Here is an 18,501-nt window from a genome sequence, read left to right on the forward strand (position 1 = left end):
ACAGCAGCTGTATTGGCTACTGATTCCATAAACCAGCTTGTACCTAGTCTGGAGCAGCAGAAGTGTGTTTAGCTATGCCAGCCCAGTATTGCAGCAGTAATTGCATGTGGCTTGCCCAAGTAGGAGAATAAAGCCACGTCCAAACAAGTTTTGGGGAAATAAAAAATTGCTTGGTCCATGTGAGCAGGATTGCAGTATCCAGTTTTCAGAAAGACATGGAGTTATGTATAAATAGCTGTATCCCTACTTGTTTTGAGTTGAGGATAATCTTTAAAAATTGTCTAAAATCAAATTCTAAGCCGATTAAAATCCAAGAGCTGAGACATTCCTCAACTGCTGTGTGTAATTTGGATTGCATCAAAAGCAAAGATCCAAATTATATGCTTTTAATTATATCTTCATCTTCTGAATTACAGAACTTTAGCAAGCTTTTTGTAACTTTGAGTTAGTGTTCACTGGCTGCTTTTTCTTCCTGAAATGTATAAAATGTATGGTTTTCTTGTGTATTTCATTAAAAATCTCAAAGAGATTGTTAATTAAGAAGTCACGAACGTGGATGGGTGTTAGATTCATTCTAATAGTATTTTTGAAAGTCATTTTGTGGTTGTAAATGACTATTTTTCTCACAAAAAGTGTAGAAACTTTTTGCTTAATCAAGATCATCCTTAAAAACGCTTTATTAGGTTTAAATAATGAAAGATAGCTGAATTTTGTGGAAGAACAGGAAGTATTACAAAAATAATTTTTTTTGTACTCATTTAAAACAAAATTGGCATTCTCTAATTTTGTATGTTTAACCTGCCATTTTGTATGAAAAAAACTGTGTTCAGATTAATGATTCATTACAAAAATCATGAAATTATGTGAAATTATAAGGAATAAATTTCACAGTGGTAAATGTATTTATTATAAATTAATCTACAGGTTCATTTGAGTTTTAAGGGTACAATCTTTAGACATTAATTATGTAATTCACACCGTTTCAGCATTAGCTTATTCTAATCTAAATCCTCCAATTAAGGGTTGCTACATTTCATTTTAATTGCCTGGGCTCAGCCAGCTGTTATGGAAGCATTTTTCCTTACCAGTGTCATAAGAGTTGCAAGAACCTATACTAGCAAGTTAGACAAAATGTCAATAAAAAATTGAATTGCTGGTATAGTCTGAATGTATTTTTCTTTTCGTACAGGGACCACGTGGCCCTGATGGTCTGCCAGGTGAGAAAGGTCTACCAGGAGAGGGCATTCAAGGCCAAAAGGTAGTTTTATGGAAAATTTTTTTTTTAACATTGTGGGCCAAATTTGCAGTAGTGTCTGTTATTTGAGATCACTGATCATTCCACTGGTATAAAATGTCAGCTGACATATCTTGGTCTTCTGAATCCCTGTGCTCTCTGAATATCCCTCTGAGTCCAGAAACTCTATGAAGATAATTACAAAAAAGTTGTACAGTCCCTCTAACAGTAGTAAGTTAATGATTCTCTTATTTATGTGTTTAATAAGATACTTTATTGTGGTAGCATTAATGAGATGAATTGTCTTTGGAAGACTACTTAGCTATTTATGTTCTGTATTGGAAGAAAACATTCAGGAACTGTTTTCATTCTGTCTTACCATTTTGGGAAACTAAAAGATGGGTTGTATGAGTCTCTATGGACAGTTACCTCATTAAGGGCACGTGCTAAGTTAATATATGTGAACATTGCTTTTTTTAAACGTAAGTACAAACAAGCAAAGATTTATGATTAAATCACAACTGGGCTTCCCATCAAAACGTGTCCCTCCTTTTAGTGGCTTCAAGATTCTCTAGAGCCTTGAACTACTAAGCAAAGATTTTTCTTCCTTTTATGGGAAAGATGTTAGTGATGTCCTTGCACCAGGTTCTGAACTGCTCTCTCTGACTAAAGAACATATTATCACGTTTTCAAAATGTAGCTTTCTTCTTCCTAGTATTTCATTTTCTCCTTTTGAAGTCCTGTGTTCAACAACACAATGAATGCAGATGAAGCATGTTATGAATTGTAACTGAATCACTTTTCTGTAATAGTGATAATTCCATTGACTATTTTTCTTTTTTTTTGTGAAGGAATACTTTTTTCCTCATTATCCACATTGTAATGACGAGTTTGTCTAGGATGGTGTTCTTTATGAATTCCCAAGTACAGTTACAAAACTGTTACGTATTTCTAGGGTGAAAAAGGCTCTGAAGGCGTAGCTGGTCCTCCTGGACTGCCAGGTCAACAAATCAAAGGTGACAAGGTGAGGCACAGAGTATTTTTCTAATCGTATCTATAGTTAATTATATTTATAGTTACATTAATAATGAATTATTCACACAATATCACAACAATAAAAAGGTATGTTTTACCTGGAATCTGAGGAACTATGCTAAGCCATTCCATGGAGCTCCATAGGCTGCACTCATCTATACAAGTAGCTGAGCCTGTTAATTTTAACTGGGAGCACTAAGGACTGTATTCTATGCATCTGGGAGTATGAGGGAAGAAATGGACTTTTTTCCTCCTAAATTTCTTTCAGAAATACTGTATTTAAAATATTTTAAATTTCATTTAAATATTTAAAAAATGTAAAAAACTCTTTGAGTAATCTAATCTAATGGACCTGGAGCAGGCAAAGGAATACTCTGGCTTTTGAAATTTGTTAGCTTTTTGGTGCCCAGTCCCCCAAAGAGGGATCCAGAGCAATTTTAATTCCCTTGGCCTGATGAGATTCCAGCCTGTATCTTGTGTATCCCCAGAGTGGCTGATGCAACGTGCCCAGATGTCCTATAGAGCAGAGGCAGTGATTCCAGATCTTCTTTCTTGTGATTTAGTGCCATAGCCCTCCTCCTACTCCCTATTGTTTTCCTTCCCTCCTGTGCCCACGACTCCTGCTCTCCTCGTTGCCCCACACTCAGCTTCAGTGAGAGGAGAGGACAGCACTCCCATCCAGAATCGTTGACACCTTAGTCAGCAGGGAGTGCTTTGCGGATGTGGGAAGTTTAACTTGAACTTATTCATCTCAGTGTCCAGTCAAATGGCTCTCCAAAATCTTCAGAGCAACCTAGGTGGTGCGGTGTGGTCGGATTTGGCCTGTCTGTGAGAGATATGCTTGGTGAGCACCTGCCAGTCCATCTTGCTAGAGGCCTTAGTTAGAAGATTGGTTATCTGCGCAGGAATGAGTCATCTTATTCCCATGTCTGTATAGGAGAAATGCAGAAATGGCCAGGACAGTAAGTGTTTGGGTCCATTTCAGTAAATAAGTGTTTCTGGCATAAGTGAAACTAACTATTTTTTGTTTTCTAGGGACTGGTGTCACACATCCTTGACACCTTCATGGGTCTGTGCCACTTCCAATACCCACATGGCCTCCCCATATTCCTCTATTCCCATAATTCCCTCTGCCATAGTTCCTCTATTCTGTCCCCAAGCATTGTACAATACCATTACAATACCACGTGACAAAGATTTTTCAGAAATACTCTCTAGCTGCTCTGTTTACACTTGCAAGTTTTTCTTCTGAGTGTTGTGCAAGAAGCTGTGCATATTTCCATGCAAGAAAATCTTTAAAATTAATGTCAGTATGTAAAGATAAGCTATGGATCCTTGTGATAGTAAAGTTACAGCTGCGATCATCTAAAGTTATAAATGAGATAGAGTTTGTAGGTAGGAAGGGGTATTATTTTTATTAGATCAGTTGCCGTAGGCAGACTTTCAGGTATTCCAAACACATTTAACTGAAATAGAAGCAGCAAACTTCAAGATAGTACAGCCTGGGGACTGTTGCTCTCTGTTTAGTTTAAATATGTTAATCAGCTAGCATGAACTATTACAATTTAGCTCTTGGGAATATTTTTTGTATAGGGTGAACAAGGCCAAGTAGGACCACAGGGCCCAGCAGGACCACCAGGAATAGGCAATCCAGGAAGCCAGGTAAGTCTACATTTCGGACATGTAATGAGTGTTTGCATGTAGATTTTCTTTTATACTTTATCAGAACTCTAATTTTGATGTGAAAACATTAAAAATCTCACAGTGATTTTTCATTTTAAAAAGTGTCAAATTAGTCTTTAGGCAAAGCTTGTAAATGTAAGTGATTCCAACTGATTTGAATGGTCTTAGAATTAAGCAAACAGAAATTTAGTCTAATCTGCATAATGATTTGCATAGGAGATAAATCAGATGCATTGATTGGATGATGACATAGATAAGAGTTTCACAAGGTAACAATCCACCACTTCTGAATTTTAAGCCCTTTGAAGCTTGAACACAGCCTTTAACAGTTGGATACAGAAAAACTGAAACATCTCAAAAGTTCTTTTGGTTTTTTGTTTTTTTTGTGTTCATGCTTCCACCATACCATCCCAATGAATTAGGGCTTAGGTGCATATACTGAGACACTTCCCATTTGTTTTCTCCCTAAACAGTAATTGTCATTACACTTGGGTACGTCAGTGAAATCCACACGATAGTGACAAAGGAAAATAAATAAAATAAAGATCTCAGAACTAAGCCTGAGGACAGCAAATTGTTTTCTTTTAAAGATAAGATAAAATCATTATTAGCTGAAAGATGAACACGTAGTGAATTTCAGATGTGGAAGAGTGTAATGCACTAACTCATTTATTTTGCTTTGTAGGGTATACAGGGTCCACAAGGAAATCCGGGGGCAAAAGGATCTAAAGGTTTTGGTCTGCCAGGTCCAAAGGTAATGATTCAGACACTATTTTTTAAAAATAGCATCAGCAAGAAACAACAAGCAGCATATCTTTGCCAGGCTTTTCAAGAGTGTGTTTGATGAGATGAAAATGTAACTCTTCATTGGAGATAACAATTAACTTTTGAATCTTTGAGGGAAAAACACCCATGTTATCAAGGTGTTCCCCACATGGAGCATATGGCTTCTGCTTAGCATCAGCCCTTAGCCTTTGTGAATGTGTATTTTAGGTTCTAAATTAATACAGATTTATAAACAAAGTGTCTTTCAGACATGTTTATATCAAATGAGTTTGGTGCCACATACACATTGTGTTTAAGTAAAGCATTTTACCAAACAACTTAGCTGTAAACCAGCGATGGTTTTGAGATTTAAGGCTAGTCCCACCACACCTGAAGCCTGTCCTTCAGCCTTCCATGGTCATCATGAGAAAGAACCAAAACCAAAGATAGAAGAACCAGGAGAGAAAAAGAGCTTAAGTGTACTTAGTAGCTGACACTGCACCACAGAAGGAGGGAAAGTAGGAAGAGAACAGGAAAGTGGGTTAAACAATTACTGCTGTTAAAGCCCAAGCCTCTAGCAATACAGTGTCAGGTGAGCACTGTAAGAGGAGCAAAAGGGAATTGCTGAAATAATAAGGAGAACAAGTGGAATGAACTGATGAACTTTAAAGCAGAAGTGTGCTTTGTAATCACCTTGATTTACAAAAGGAAGACATTAGTCACTGTCGCAAAAGCAGAGAGAAATACAGTAATTTCCTTCTGGGCATTACTTTGGCATGTAAGTAGCAGTTACAGCAGTAATGTTTAATATTAATGTAGGGAAAAATAGGTAGCTGTGAAACATGCTATGTATGAGGACAATTTTCCTAGTGTGAAAAAGTATTTTAAAGAGCAAAATTGAAAAATTGAATTCCTATTTCTTTAACTTAAACAAAAGTTCTGATCTTTCTTTATTTGGACTCACTTTTCATTCAGTGACCAAAGAGTTTTTGATATAGTGGTATAAAGTAAAAAATAAAATGTATTAAAACAAAAAGGAGAAAGTTGGAATGATTCATTTAGACTTTCTGCCCACTGCAATGTTAAATAAAATAGATGCAGTCCTACAAGTTACTGGGGTTTTTAAAGAACAGAATTTTCCCGTTGAAAACCGCTTGGCTGAAAACTTGACCACTTAGAATCATAGAATTATAGAATATGTCAAGTTGGAAGGGACCCATAAGGATCATCAAGTCCACTTCTGTGTGTAGAGCAGTTAGTGAAATAGTGCAAGTAATGAATGAAGCTAAATTGTGTTCCTCTGTTAAACAAAAGACTTTTTGTTACTAGGGTCAACCAGGTGAACCTGGACAAAAAGGAGAACCAGGACTTCCAGGAATTGGCGTACGAGGACTTAAAGTAAGCCTATTTTTATTTTTAACTGCTCCTTACAGGGTCTTCTAATTCTTTCACTAGTTGCTGATAAACTAAGTAGAAGATTTTTTTTGGTGTAAACTGACTATGATCAAAATAAGAAGGAATTTCAGTGACAGATATTCACTTAACTTCACAGTTTTAGCTTTTAAACTCAAAATGCTGCACTAGAGCTCCCACCCTCTCTCCTAAAATCATTACTGCAGCCATAACTGGAACGGAGTTTTCCCCCATCTTTTCTGAGCTAGTGAGGCATTTCCAAGGCCTGTTAGAAACGTTACTACCTCTGTTCTTCTGCAATGATTTGGAAAAAAAACGGTCTGTGTGATAGCAGTGGTCATACTGCCTACATATTAGAAGAGTTGTTAAACGCTTAAAGCTTTGACTTCAGCTGTCATTTTGAAGACTGTATACCATGTCCTTAATGATTTAAGTAGGGCTTCCAAAGTCTTGAGTAAGATGACATAGACATCTTGGCTTTGGTGATTTTTCCCAAGATCATGGAAGAAGCACTTGGCAGGACTAGTTCCTATGGATAGTTTCAACTCTTTGTAGCAAGTCTTAAAAGTAATGCCTAGACCAGTTTGTACAACCACCGAGGTGTTAGTCTTCAGTCAACAACTCCATTTAGGCATTTTTGGCTGACCGTTCCTTAAGTCCCAGATGTTTGACTTTGCAAGTAAATTACATTTGTATCATATTGTTCTTGTGCACAGAATAACGAACAGCATTCAATCATGTTTTTACTCACTGAATAAATGTAAATTTATTTAATACAAAAGCAAGATTTAAGAAGTAGGTGGGGAGCTTGGAAAGAAATTTAAAATACTTATTTTAGATTGTATGAGTAGAAAAAATTACTGGCTTTATACAATATTTAACTTACTGGGAATAACAACCTTTATTTGAGCAAATGTATTTCATTAATTAATATTTTAACACACTGTTAGATCCATTTTACAGAATAAAGAATTTATTGAAGTATGTAGATATAATTATTTGTTCTTTTTTTAAGGGAGATATAGGTCTATCAGGACTCCCAGGAGAGAAAGGGGTACAGGGAGATCCTGGGAAGTCAGGGAAAAAGGTAAGAAAATACATTTTACCACATGTAAAAGGTGTAGATGAAAGAAGAACAAACCATTATTTGCAGGTCCTCAATGGCAAGGAGTTCATCCTGGACGAGGGCATGTGCCAATACTTTTTCCAGGGAAAAGGGACTAAGCTAGTTGAGATGTTTCTAACAAACTTTGCTAACAGTGGCTACCAACTGAATCTGCAACTGATTTAGCTGCCCTGCCTTTTGTGGGGTATTGACTACTGTTACATTTCATTATCTTCTTGGAGAACAGATGGCTTGTGTCTTTAACCTGTTCCTTACAGCCTGTTCAGATTTTTCCTGACACCAAGAAGTCAGGCTCAAATTGATGTGACTTAGGGCATCTAGCAGGGTGGTGAGCTGTGGCTGAAACCTGTCAGCCTGGTACAGAAACCGTCACAAACAGCTGAAACCAGGACTGCTTGTTTCCAAAGGAAATTCTGAGATTTTAAGAGAAACTGCCACCTTGGGAAAAAGAAGCATGCATTCAAAATATTGGAAAGGAATTTAGAGGGGTGCAAAGCAGAGTGCCCCAAATAGTCAATTTAGAGTAAGTTAAATGGAGGCTTTTAATTTTACTCTTTCCAAATAGAATGAGCTGCTGAGTGAGCAAAACTCAGTGCTTTGGCTGATTGTTGAATTGCTGCTGAGAATCCAGGCACCTCCAAACTCTGCTACTGTGCAGCTCTTAAATGAGGGTAGCAGCTGGCCCACGTGTAGAATTGATGAACTGAACATGATTCAGAGTAAGCAAATCAGCAGTTTTTGACTGCAGGTCTTTAATCAGAAAATATCTGAATAGCTGTAGTAAACATCTATTAAGAATGCAGCTTCACATTTTTTTCATCTACAAGGGCCATGCAAATACCAGTTTGACAAGCTACAGCCTGAGGCAGTAAGCCTTCCACCATGGAAAAATACCTAGCATTTCTGTTGCTACTTAATTATTTTTTTTAAATTTGAAATTGCCCACTATACGAGTGCTCAAAAATGAAGAACCCAGTGTATCAGAAGTGAAACATCAGAATTAAGAGTAAATGTTGGGTTAAAGTTACAGGTGGCTTTCATATTTGGGAATGCTGTTTTTTTTTTTCTCTTATTGCCTTTATTCTGATGGTCAACTTGGTGCTGTCATCTTCACTGTCGTAATTAATTATAAGTGAAAATATTAGTACTGAGCAGCTACGTTGGGTATTGAGGACAGTGCAAAGAACAGCTTGATGCCTGCAGTGAGTAGCACGGTGATATTACGGCATTTATTTGCAGGTGTGAAGCTATCTCACAGAACTGGGATCTAGACTGATGCCTATCAACAGCAGGCTCTGTAATGCTACTTCCATCAACAGCTCAAATCAGAAATGGATTTTTAAACTTCATTTTAACCTGCTTTTCACTTTCTGAATTACCTACAGGCATTCTGATATGCCAATCTGACTTATATTATGCATGAATATATTGTAAATAATGTTCCTTAATAGAATGTTTTATGTGGATTATTTGTGAATTATTTGAAGTAATGTTTCTGGCACATATTTGCAGCCTGGATTGACCTTTGGCTACAGAGTTGCCTAAAGTTACTGCTTCTTAAAAGTTGTTTTTCTTAGAATTGGTCAACCAAGACACTTTCTGATAACTTTGCAAGCATTTCTCTTCCTCATATGAATATATGCATGCAATTCTTCCTACAAAAGATTGATGCAATTGCAAATGGCACTATTACAAATGTCTGTGAAAATAAGGAATATGAATGCAGGAGGGTAGAAGGGGTTTAAGAAGATGGAATACTTTATTTTTTGCAGGAGAAAAAATTAACCAGCTATTTACTGACATTTTTGGGAAAAGTGTTTATGCAAGCATTGTTTCTCATAAGTCTATTGATTCAATAAAATTAGATACATGAAAATTAATTAACCATCTAATCTCTGTTAGGGGGAAAAGGGAGATCAAGGTCCAAGAGGCCCGGAAGGACCCCCTGGCAAAGGAGATGTAGGCCAAAAGGTATGGCTTGACATGCACACTGGAGAAATACTACAAACTTTAGAAGGACCTATTTGATAAGACTTCAGATTCTGGCCTTTTTTTTCATTCATTGTATCTTAAGTAGCAACTATATGTTAACTGATTATTTAAAAGGATTTAAGAGAGAGTGATGTGTTCCTCAGCTGAAAAACAGTTGCAGCAAAATCAGACTATAGACATAGACTCCAAAGTTAATTTGGCAGTAGAGATTTCTTAAAAATTCAGTACAGAGTTTTCATTAAAGTTAGGAGGAGGCAAATTATCTCAGTATGCTGATAGGGAGAGAGAAGGAGCTAAGAGAAATTAGGTGACTAGTTAGATATCTAAATATGAAATTAAAAGCCTGGAAAGGTGTATTAGTAGACAGACAGCTTTTATCTCCCACCTGGTTAAATTTAGGACTTTTGGGGCAGATTCTAGAACTGAGTGGGATTTCAGTTGAAGTGGAGCATCTAAATATGTTTCTAATTATGGGCGTCATTATTGTTGTGGTTTTGGTTATTTGTGTGTCTCCCAGTTGTGAATGAATCTTTGTTTCATTGATTGAAAAAAAAGGTTTGTTTTCAACAGGGTGACCCCGGAGAAAAAGGATCCCAAGGACTGACTGGTTATAAAGGAGTACAAGGCCCAGCTGGACCAAAAGTAAGGTTGTTCCTCCAGGGTAACTCATCACTTTGTATTTTATAAAAGAATCTATGGAATTTATGTAATGTACAAATTTCTTAAGCATCTGATGCTTGGAGACTTAACAGAAAAAAGGAAAAGCAGAAATACTTCCATCCTCTGTCGTGAGTGACACAAAAGTCCCAAGGAGAAAAAGAATAGGTAAACATATAATTACAGACCTTATAGTTATGCATGAGCACTGAGAAGCTAAATTAAAGTTGTCCAAGTGATTCTAACCATGAGCATTTTGCAAATTTTTACTTTGAAATATTAACTTTCTATTATAATATTTTGTGAGTAAATGTTGCTCTGAATGATAAGGAAATTGAAATAGTACAAGTGTTCTGGTTATTCCATTGGCTTTGTAAGCTGGACACAAAAAAATAATTAAAGTTAAAAAATCAAATACACAGTTCAACCAATAGTTATTTAAAACATGAAACTTGGACCAGCTTTCACAAGAACAGTAAGTTGATTTATGGTTTTCCCAAATATTGTCTATTTTGTAGATAGATCTGTATCATAGATATTTTTATAATATAAAGTGTTGAAAAAACTTTTTGCTACTTGTGCAGAAAATGAAACTGTCTGTTTAATCTAGATGATACCATTTTGTAACAGGGTGAACCGGGAGAGAGAGGACCACCTGGTGTTGCTGGATCATCTGTTCAGGGACCTGCTGGACCGAAGGTGATTATCTGATATGTGTTTGCTGGAGACCAGAAATTGGAAAAGTTCTAGTGCACATTTCTGGCAAAATTAAAAGAATGTAAATTAAAGAAGTTAAAATTCCTTGTTGTAGTAACAAAGATGACTGAATTTTAGAAGTAAGGACTGAAAAGTACTAAAAATTAACAGTGTTTGGGGGCCCTTTAGCAAGATGCTGAACTTAGTACATGGTATTGCCTCCTGAAGCCATTTGTTAAAAAAAAAAAAATCCTTACTACCTTTCTCTTGTTTTTTGTCCCCTCCTGTGAAATTAATCACTTTGAAGTCTGTTTTTTTTCAAATTTCCTATGCATTTTGTTTCTTCGACTAAAGGTTTCCTGAATGTGGTGGTCAATCCCTGCAGGAATGTGTCTATGTATAGTTCTAGGGAGTTATATGCTGAACTAGATGCTTTTTGGATATGAATGTTTGTATGTCACTTGCAAGTGAACAGCTGGCCTGTAGCTGAAATGTCATATACGAGATAGCTAGAGCTACATCCACCTCATTTTCTCCATGGGGAAAATTTACCTGAAATGGGTGGGACTTGGGCTGCTGAATAAAATAAGCGGATTCAGCAACAGTAGAGCTAAGTTTGAAGGTTTTAAAAGCATTTGAAAATTCACTACCACCCTGTTTTTATTTTAAGAATAAAATAGTTGCTGTTATTCTAATATGTCAGTTAACTTCAACTTTAATTGATGCTGTTCAGCTTTGGTGATAGTTTTTATGGTAGACAAATCACTAATGTACATCCTATCGCTCTGAAGTAATTTCATCCCCATTTTTCTTCTTCCTTAAAAATACGTGTGCCCCCACACACAAGCACACGTAGGTATTGTACGTACAATGTACTCATCAGCCTGGCAACAGGACATCACAGAGGGCGAGGATGTGGTTTGGACTTGTTTGTGCATGGAGGAGGAAGAAAGAAGGGAACACAAGAAGCTCAGGGTACACCTGGAGTAAAAATGCAACCACAGAGGAGAAAGAAAGGAGAGGATTGTAGGGTGTTCATATCTATTATGTTGGTTTAAAACCATAATAACATGCCAAACTTTATGTCAGGAAAATATAAGTGGCATGCTATAAGGTACAACTTGTATGAAATCACGTTTCACTACACCGGTCTCCCTTCTTCATGTTTTCCTGGTTACTGCTACATTTTTTAATAGACCCGTAAGTGAGTCAAGATTGTTTATTGATAAAACTCATGCTGAAAAGTAAGGCATTTGTAGACTTTATTGCCTTTTTCACTCTGATGTTATTCTGTTCAGTACAGTTTGTATCACTTTCATAGCAGACCGGCCATGATCCAAAATCCACTGGAGTCTGTAGAGTTTTTCCAAACTTTACTAAATTTTAGATCAGGGCTTTTATGTGCAGTGGCTGATGCGAGAAAACAAGTATTTTGGGTAATGCAAGTTGATTTTTAGAAAATATACAAAACTTTGTCTCTTTAGCTCCATAACAATTTATTTGTTTAAACAAGTATCTGCTATGTTTCTGACAGTTGCTCAATAATGTAACAGGCTACACAGGTCCATTTTCTCTCTCCACTGTGGAAAGTACAATGATTACTAATAATTATGTTCTTGGAACATCCTGGTATCTGCAGTAGTGAAGCCAGACATTATAAATTTCTAATGCAGGGAATCTGCATGTTTTTCAAAGCTGGGAGTTATCATGGTCTGAGGTCTTTTTAGTACATCTCTAAGTATTTGATGTAGTTGTGGGTGATTGCTAGAGGTCTTAACTCCTGGACAGCCATGGTTGTGTTCACTGGAAATTTATTTATTTTAAGCTACACCCACGTTTGGGGACTAGAGTTTTATTTCCCTTGACAACCATTATGCTGTTACTAATATGGAGACCGTAACATTAGATAGCTGTTTTTTCTCATATTCCTTTCTCATGGTTACGGCTGCTTGGTGGTTTTGATAGAACATTTGATCTGCATTCCCTAGTGAATGTTTCCTGAAAGACTGCCTGTCCTTCTCACTAGTGTTAAAAATTGCAAAAGTCTAATTGAAAATTGAAATTTTCTTTTCAAGATCCTTAAAGTAAAACATCTGTTGCCATAGATTAAACAATAGGAGGAGCCAAATTTTGCTCTCTGAAGGGGTAACATGAGCAACTTGAATTCTAAGCCTGATTGCTTTCCAGGAAAGCCACTGACAGAGCTAAGATTAGTAGACAGTGGTATGGGGTAATATTTGGGGAAAAACTCAAGTTTCTTCCTGGGTCTTTAGACTGTGGAGCTTGCAATTTTGAAGTGCTGCGCCATTGCATCTGTAGCCTTTCTAAACATACTCTGTGTCAGCACTTGTCTTTGAATTTCTTTGCTGCTCTCTCTGTGCTCTGGCAGAAACAAGGTTATGCAGCCTTGTTTGTGTGGGCAGAAGCAGGCAGAAGCCACAGGTGAATCTGGCCACTGAAACTGAATTATGATATTCAACCTTCAGCTGAAAACTAAAGCCATCAAGTTATTCGTCAAGGCAGAACAAGCTCTCTGACACAGTTCAGAGAAGCAAAAGTATAAGAGAGGTCAGAATCGAGGTGGTAAAAGCTTCCTCTAGAAATACTGATTTCATATTACCTAGCTCAATAATTGTCACTGTCAGAAATAATTGAATACTTGTTCTTTTTTGTAAAACTTTAGAAATTAAAACTGAAGATAATGAATATGGTTTTGGGTTTGTTTCTTTTTGGATAGGGGGATCCAGGACCCCGGGGGCCACCGGGAGATGATGGACTTCCTGGAAATTCAATAATGGGACCAACGGTAGGAGTTTTTAGACAAAAGATGAAAATAAAGAAACACGAGACATATGCAAAACTCTTGTGAAAATGTAGAAACCACTTGAACAACTTTTTCAGGAAAGTAACTGACCAGTTCTTTAACTTTTCCGTCATTCCAGGTTAAGTCTATTTTTAAAAATAAACTTACTGTCTTTTCAAAGAAGAAACACAAAATAGATTAAATAACTAATCCAGTGTACCTCACCCTGCAAACTTCCCTCAGGAAGTCTTCATTAGGAAGGTAGCTCTTCCAATTCGTCTCCACCTTCCGTTATCTCATGTGGTCTTTTATACGTCTGTATGGGCAATGTGCTCTTTACTGAGTATAAACTGAGAGGCTTTAGTTATTTTAACAGTGGTGTTTCAGTATTACCAACCTTGCATATTCAAAAACGTAAGTAAGACCCAAAATAAAGAATTTTAAAAATAGATCTTTTGGAAGTACTTACTTGCATATAGGTTACGTAATAGGATTTACTTGGTTAATCCTTTACATTTTTAACTTCAACACCAAGAATGGAGTACAGTAGTCTGTAGCAGGATTGCTGTGCTCACTGTTTGAGCCTTCAATGGTTAACTGGCAAGATCAACACACAAGTGAAAGACCAGAGATAAAACTGAGGATTCAGTGGTAACACAGAGATTGCAGTCTTTGCAAAAGTGAGAGACTGAAAAATTCTTCTCCGTAGTACATGTGAGTTGACATAACGCTGCTTGAAGAATAAGGTGAGACCAAGGACCATCCTCTTGCCAGTGGGAAATAAGTTAGAGGAAAAGGATACATATTAATTTGCAAAGGATGAAATTTATGGGTTTTTATCACTGTTGAACAGTGAAGTGACCTTTTCAAAGAATGGTTCTGTCTCTCCTGTTTCGTAAGTGGTAATAGTAGTTCAGGATGACTTAGGTACATAAAGTTATGACTGCTTTTTCTGCTTGCATAATGCATTACAGTTATCAGCATGGAATTTTGTCTGATATTTTATCACCAAATTACTCAAACCCTTAAGTAGGGTTTTTCCTCAACTCCTTGGAATTGCTTTCATTTAACTAATCAGAATAATATGGCAACATTAGAAAACAGTGCCACTCACCTTTCTACATTATTTAAGAACAAACTGAAAAGCGCAGTCCCTAGAACAGATCCCATGTCCTCTACTGCAAAAACTGGATATATTTCCTTTTACTTGGCAGCTTTCACCTTCTCCCCTTTAATGCATTTTATGATATCATATTGTACTTCTGTCAGTCATGATCTGGGTTGAAACTTTCTATAAGCCTTCTACTACTTGTGGCAAGGGGATGGTTCAGGAAGGCTTCCTTCAGTGTTTGGGAAAGGTACCATTCTCGTGATCTCCTTTCCAGACTGAAATCAGGAACCTTCTGAGTAAACCTCTTTTTTTTTTTTTTTTCCCATTTACCATGTCTGCACATAAAATGTTCCACTCAATTCCACTGTTTCACTTCTTGGGAATATAGTTGATAGACCCAAATTCAGAGACCAATTAGTTTATGTATACCTAGCACAATGTAGTTCAAAATAAAGCAACTTAATGCAATAACTTTTGTGTGATAACATCTTAGGAATAGCAATAATGCTTTACTCCTGGCTTGACAGACTTCTACCAGTACACCTACCAGAGGATGCTGAATAGCATATTGATCCACAGCATTCAGTAGCTTGTATTTTTGAATTTTTAAAAACTCTGAATTGATTTACTTTGTCTATAATCTAGAATGCTACTTCACTCTGTTTTTCTTATAAAAAGAAGTGATGAACACGACTTAATTGTCCAGTCGTATACTTAATCATTTAGGGTTTGATTATGGTAGTTGTTTTTTATCTTAACAATGACCATGGCCACAAGATTTATGTTTCTATTCTGTTTATCTTTTTTTTTTTCTTTGAAAGAGTGTCGAAGCAACTATCTCTATATTACTGTTTCAGAAAATGACTTTAAAACCTGCCCTGGAAAGGTTGGCAAAGTAGATGAATTAATTCAGCATGCCATGTGTGACATCAATGGCACTTGCCTTGTTGCCAGTGCACTGACTTAGAGTGAGTCACTGTGATTGTCTTTTCCAGACCCCACAAAAGTGTGGGAAGCAGTAGTCACAGAATTGCTCCTGGACCATCTCTTGTGTATTTTTGATGCAGCTATTAAAAAAATCAGAACTAAGTAATCTGGACTAGAGAACTGTTTCTTATAGCAGATTTGGCCATAGATTTGACTAAAGTAGATTTACAGCTGTGTTACTAATGGCAAAACCAGCCACTTGACAAAATCCCAATTCTTACAGAACAGAATGTGGTAACATGTACTTGGTATGTACAATGGTCTGCTAAGATTAAATGAAAACATCTGTTTGGCCATTTTTTTTACTGTAGTGGAATTAGAAGTAAAAATAGAGATGAACGCATGATCTATGGTTTCCTTTCTTGTTAAAAAAAAAAGTTATTAAGCATTTCTAAAACATTTCTCATTTTATCCACAATTTAAGAACTATGGATATTAAGAATGAGAAAGAGGTAAAATTGGCTTTCCTTTATAAAGCTATTTATGCACTAGAAGTACACTCATTGGTTCAGTTTTCACAGAACTGGATCAGAATTCTGTCATTTGAAAATTAGGAAACATGAAGAACATCTTCCAGGGCTGATGCAGTTTGAATCTGGTGGTCAGGTTGTGTTTAAAGTATTCCAGTGAAACTATCCCTTTGGACTGGAGAATAGGAGAGATTCATACAGGAGTGAACTATGATGTACAGTTTTCTTTAAACATAAGGCATGCTTGCATCATTATCCCAAATTCCATCTTGAAGTGATTTCAGGGTTTCATCTTAACTAGAACGTTGAGTCTACCTTGTCTTAAGAGGTTCCCTTACCCCCTGACCTAAACCTGTGATGTATACCTTTAGGAGAGCCAAAGCAGCTCTTTCATTTTTCCTTGACAGGGCTAAATTGGTTAAGAAGGTCTGATTGCTTGTGTCTATGGTGGAGATGTTCATGGGACAGGAAATTTGGACCCGAAGTCCGTTTTTGTTGGATATCTAACTAGAATATGAGTCAGTTTGTTCTCCAGTGATGGACACTGTATTCAGACAGACCAGCCGCTGAGATCTGGGCTGCTATCAGGACTCCATTCATGGTTTCTTGAAGCATTATGTTATTGCAGAAATTTCCAGGCACAATGCACTGATGAAACAGCAGTTTTCAGTCATTTGTAGTTTCTTTTTTCTAGCTATTTATTTTTACTGGAATAGACAGGGAAATATTTGCTATTTGTAGGTAATTATTCTTCAGGGTATGTTATCTGTATGTATATTAACAACTGGCCCTCCAACAATCTACAGGAGAGTCCATTTATATTCCTTGGTTCTGTGGGACTGAGTGAAGGGTGTACACTTCTCCCTGTATGGCCATATACATACCGTGCTTAGGAGTGGGGTGGATGTGTGACCTACAAGTATCAGTAAAGATTTCCAATTGGTGGTGCTGTCATGTAAACATCTGCAGTACAGACTGCCAGCGTATCTTGAGGGATACCTCAAAGTAACATGCTTTCTTTCTTGGTTCTATGAAGAACAGTCTATTGCAAGCTCAGTTAATTTTCTCATTAAATGTCATGAAAACCATCACTGGAATGAGGGAAAAGGAAAATATTGCTATTTGCTTCTCTTCTAGTCATGAAAGGAAGCATTGAGGTTTTGCAAATGCACAAATCTTTAGTGGGAGTCAGTGGAAGAGTCAACAGGAGTGATTGTCTCCTTTTACAGAACATTTTAGGCTAAACTAAGAGAAATTATATATTTCTTATACGTGGTTGTATTTCTTTCTTTTACTTCTTTCCCTTGTAGAATGCAGTTTTGCTTTACTGTATGAGAGAACCAATGTGATTACCTGGAAGCACAAAATGTGCAACATATGATAACTTAATGCTGGCATATTTTGTTTCAGTATTGTTAAATTCATTGTTCAAATGTCAGGAATTACGCCCAAAGTCATAAAAGTTTAACTTTTAAAAAATAAATTTAACTTTGTATTGGCTGAAGATAAAGTCAATGTTCTGAAGATTTCTCTCTGCAACTACAAATCCAGAAATGAATAATTTCCTAACGAGAACTCCTGTGCTTCTGAAATCTTAATTTGATCAACTGAAGCAACAATAAAAAAGCACAAAAATTTGTGAGCTTTGCAAACAAATTTCAAGAGCTGGTAACTGCTATTCTATATCTCCAAAAGGATATTAAATAGTTTCCTTACATATTTGTTAATATTTGTTACATTGTGATGATCCAGTTACTCGCACGATGCCTGACTTACTATTTTTTATTTAGGGTAACCGGGGACTACCTGGACTACCTGGACCCCGTGGAGCAAAAGGCGAGGGCCACAAAGGTGAAGCTGTAAGTACAATTTTAATTCTGTACTTTGTGTTCTACAAAAAAACCAAATTACTGTGTGATAACTCAATATTTAGTTACTTAACTAAGTGCAATTAATCTTCTCTTTCATCCTTTAGCTAATTTAAATATTTCATATATATTTTGAAGTCCTTTCCTGTCCTAGATACAGTGCCAGTTCTACAGGCAGTCGGAACTGGATATAAACTGTTCTCATTTCAGCATCATGAAAGGGGTACCATGTAATTTCATAAAAATCTTCATGGCTGCTCATACATGTTTAATATAATCACTGCTTTGAATTCTTTTCCTTCCCTCCTTCCCTCCCTCCCTTTTCTTTGCTGTTCTTTGTTCAAGATGTCTAATAACATCTGCTTGGCCAAATCTTGCAGCCTTCAATTCCTTGGTTTTTCAGCTGCTTTTCATATTGGGGGGTTAAATCCTCTTTTCTGAAGGTTCCCCCCCCCTCCCTTGCTTTTCTGATGGTTAGCTCCAGAGGGGGTTAATGCCTGAGTATTCCAGCTGGCAGTTTCCATTACAAGGGCATATCATCCTAAATTTCAGTCATCCAAAGCCACACAGACATGTTTGACCAACCTTTCACTGGAAATTGAAAATACTGTTGCCATCCTTCAACCACCACATGTCAAACTTCCATTAGCACTATTTTCTT

The 18,501-nt window shown here is 36.7% G+C and overlaps 1 protein-coding gene across 1 annotated transcript in view; it reads left to right on the forward strand.

The window, feature by feature from the left end:
- The window catches only part of COL28A1 (collagen type XXVIII alpha 1 chain), a 68,555-nt gene that overhangs the window by 23,676 nt on the left and 26,378 nt on the right, over window positions 1-18,501 (forward strand). Inside the window, exons 13-23 of the mRNA XM_072854229.1 lie at window positions 1,190-1,258; window positions 2,190-2,258; window positions 3,863-3,931; window positions 4,638-4,706; window positions 6,047-6,115; window positions 7,146-7,217; window positions 9,159-9,227; window positions 9,819-9,890; window positions 10,536-10,604; window positions 13,339-13,407; window positions 17,763-17,831. Coding sequence (XP_072710330.1) covers window positions 1,190-1,258; window positions 2,190-2,258; window positions 3,863-3,931; window positions 4,638-4,706; window positions 6,047-6,115; window positions 7,146-7,217; window positions 9,159-9,227; window positions 9,819-9,890; window positions 10,536-10,604; window positions 13,339-13,407; window positions 17,763-17,831 — 765 coding nt within the window. The remainder of the gene's footprint in view (window positions 1-1,189; window positions 1,259-2,189; window positions 2,259-3,862; window positions 3,932-4,637; window positions 4,707-6,046; window positions 6,116-7,145; window positions 7,218-9,158; window positions 9,228-9,818; window positions 9,891-10,535; window positions 10,605-13,338; window positions 13,408-17,762; window positions 17,832-18,501) is intronic.

This window comes from Ciconia boyciana, chromosome 2, assembly GCF_034638445.1.
Source record: "Ciconia boyciana chromosome 2, ASM3463844v1, whole genome shotgun sequence".
Classification (NCBI taxonomy): Eukaryota; Metazoa; Chordata; class Aves; order Ciconiiformes; family Ciconiidae; genus Ciconia; species Ciconia boyciana.